The sequence below is a fragment of the Meleagris gallopavo genome, chromosome 17, assembly GCF_000146605.3.
Source record: "Meleagris gallopavo isolate NT-WF06-2002-E0010 breed Aviagen turkey brand Nicholas breeding stock chromosome 17, Turkey_5.1, whole genome shotgun sequence".
Classification (NCBI taxonomy): Eukaryota; Metazoa; Chordata; class Aves; order Galliformes; family Phasianidae; genus Meleagris; species Meleagris gallopavo.
In genome coordinates this window covers 11024445-11026200 of record NC_015027.2, presented here as the reverse complement: position 1 = coordinate 11026200, position 1756 = coordinate 11024445, and the positions used below count along the sequence as shown (strand labels likewise).

At 55.3% G+C, this 1756-nt stretch overlaps 1 protein-coding gene across 1 annotated transcript; it reads right to left on the bottom strand.

Moving 5' to 3' along the window:
• Positions 1–27: 27 nt before the first annotated feature.
• On the bottom strand, positions 28–1698 carry LOC100543487 (phospholipase A2, minor isoenzyme). Its single transcript, XM_010720481.2, has 4 exons — positions 1594–1698; positions 1352–1511; positions 560–687; positions 28–195 (listed from the first exon to the last, which is right to left on the bottom strand). Exons 1-4 carry the CDS (start codon positions 1625–1627, stop codon positions 71–73), a joined length of 447 nt encoding a protein of 148 aa, XP_010718783.1. The 5' UTR covers positions 1628–1698; the 3' UTR covers positions 28–70.
• Between the last annotated feature and the right edge of the window lie 58 nt (positions 1699–1756).

Below are 1756 nucleotides of genomic sequence, written 5' to 3'. Positions count from 1 at the left end.
GGCCGCGGCGCAGCACGGACGGGTGGAGGCGCGTGGTGCGAGGGTTTTATTGGCGGCAGCCGCGCCGCATTTAACTGCTGCAGTATTTCTTCTTGTCCAGGTAGTGGTGAGCGGGGTCGTAGGGTGCCTTGGCGAAGCACATGGCGGCTGTGCGGTCGCAGTTACAGACGAACATCTCGCACTCGTTGTTGGAGCCTGGAGGGGAGGGTGGGCGGTCAGAGCTCTGCGCGGAGCCCTGCCGCGCGTTGCCCCATCTCGGCACTCCCTGCCCCTCCTCCCTTCCCGAGCTTTCTGCCATCACTCTGTAACCGTGTGGCACAGCTGAGCCGTGCTCCCCACTGAGCCCACAGCCCTCGGCTGTCCGAGGCACCGCAGTTTCTGTGTCACCCCGAGAGGAGGATGGGGGTCCCGCTGTTCTGCACACCGTGCAGGCAGTGTAACCCTGGCAGGGCCTCCCGCTGCACATCCCTCCCGCACCCAAGGCCACGCAGCCCCGCGTCTTCCAGACAGGGAAGGCACAGTGACACGGAGCACGGCAGGGACTCGGGGCAGGACGTACTGCTACACGTGATCTCCTCGTTCTTGCAGGAGTACTTGTAGATCTCTGTGTAGGGGGTGTCCAGGATGGAGGAACACACCGTCTTGTTCTCTGCCTCAGAGTAACATTCGTCGTGTGCTTGACAGCACCTGGGAAACACGGAGGAAAAGATCAGAAGGTGTTGAAACGCAAACTCAGCTGACTTGTAGGCTGTGTGTGTGCCTATTTGTCAATAGACTTTGACAAGGCACTGAACACAAAAACCACCAAACCCTCCAAATATTCAGTGATAGCTCCCTGAGGTGCCTGCTACGTGTGTGCTTACTGCAGAAGCTCTCAGGACAGCAAAAGGCAGCATTTACCGTGTCCCCATCAATGCCTGGTGCCAGAGGAACAGCTGCCACAACCCACAGCCTTTTGGCTATCAGTCATGTGGGACCCATGGCTGCTAAGCCTCTTAGCATTTTGCAGCTCAGCCTTGAGTGTGTCGATGCTGAAGCTCTGGTTGGTGGGCTCAGAGCTGCCATTGGGACTGCAGGAACAGCGCTGCTGCAAAAGAATTGCTGGAGTATATATGTGGCACAGCCACTACAGAAAGCAGTTATTGGGATTGTACTTTATACCAGTAATAAGGCACAAAGGTGTGGTACTGTGCCACTGTTTTCCCTTGAAGCCATTTTTGGGAAAATGCTTCATCCTCAGCAGTCAAACAGTTCAGTGAATGTCTGCAGACAGGGCTGAGGAGAAGCAGACATGCAGAACCACAAAAACAGAAGTGCAGAAAGAGATTTATAACAGCAGAGTCATACAAACCTGTCCAGTTCATCCACAGGTGTCCCACTGCCTCCCAAGCCGCAGTAGCAGCCGTAGTCATCAAATCTAAGGAAAGGGTGGCTGTCTGGGATGGTGCATTTGATCATGCTGCGGAACTCCCATAACGCACGAGGTGAGATGGCAGCGATGGCAGCCACCACTGAGGAGAAGCACAGAGGTTAGCGTTAGGTGTGCAGGCAGCAGGCCGGGGGTGCTGAGAGGGGCACGCGCTGCCTACGCACCCGACAGCAAGAACAGCACACCAAGAGTCTTCATTCTTGTGGGATCTGACGATGAGATTGCTGTTGGAGGAAACGCAGCTCTTTATACTGCGAGCTCACCTTGAAATGGAAGTGAGGTGCACACACCAGTGTTTATATTATCTAACAGATTTCTCCTATCAGA

What these genes read in the sequence shown, in the direction of transcription:
- LOC100543487 (XM_010720481.2), bottom strand. Translation starts at nt 1,627, where the DNA reads ATGAAGACTCTTGGTGTGCTGTTCTTGCTGTCGG. An exon ending in TGTGCTGTTCTTGCTGTCGG is followed by an intron (nt 1,512 to 1,593) that starts GTGCGTAGGCAG and finishes GCTTCTCCTCAG; the next exon opens with TGGTGGCTGCCATCGCTGCC. An exon ending in CGAGGAGATCACGTGTAGCA is followed by an intron (nt 196 to 559) that starts GTACGTCCTGCC and finishes CCTCCCCTCCAG; the next exon opens with GCTCCAACAACGAGTGCGAG.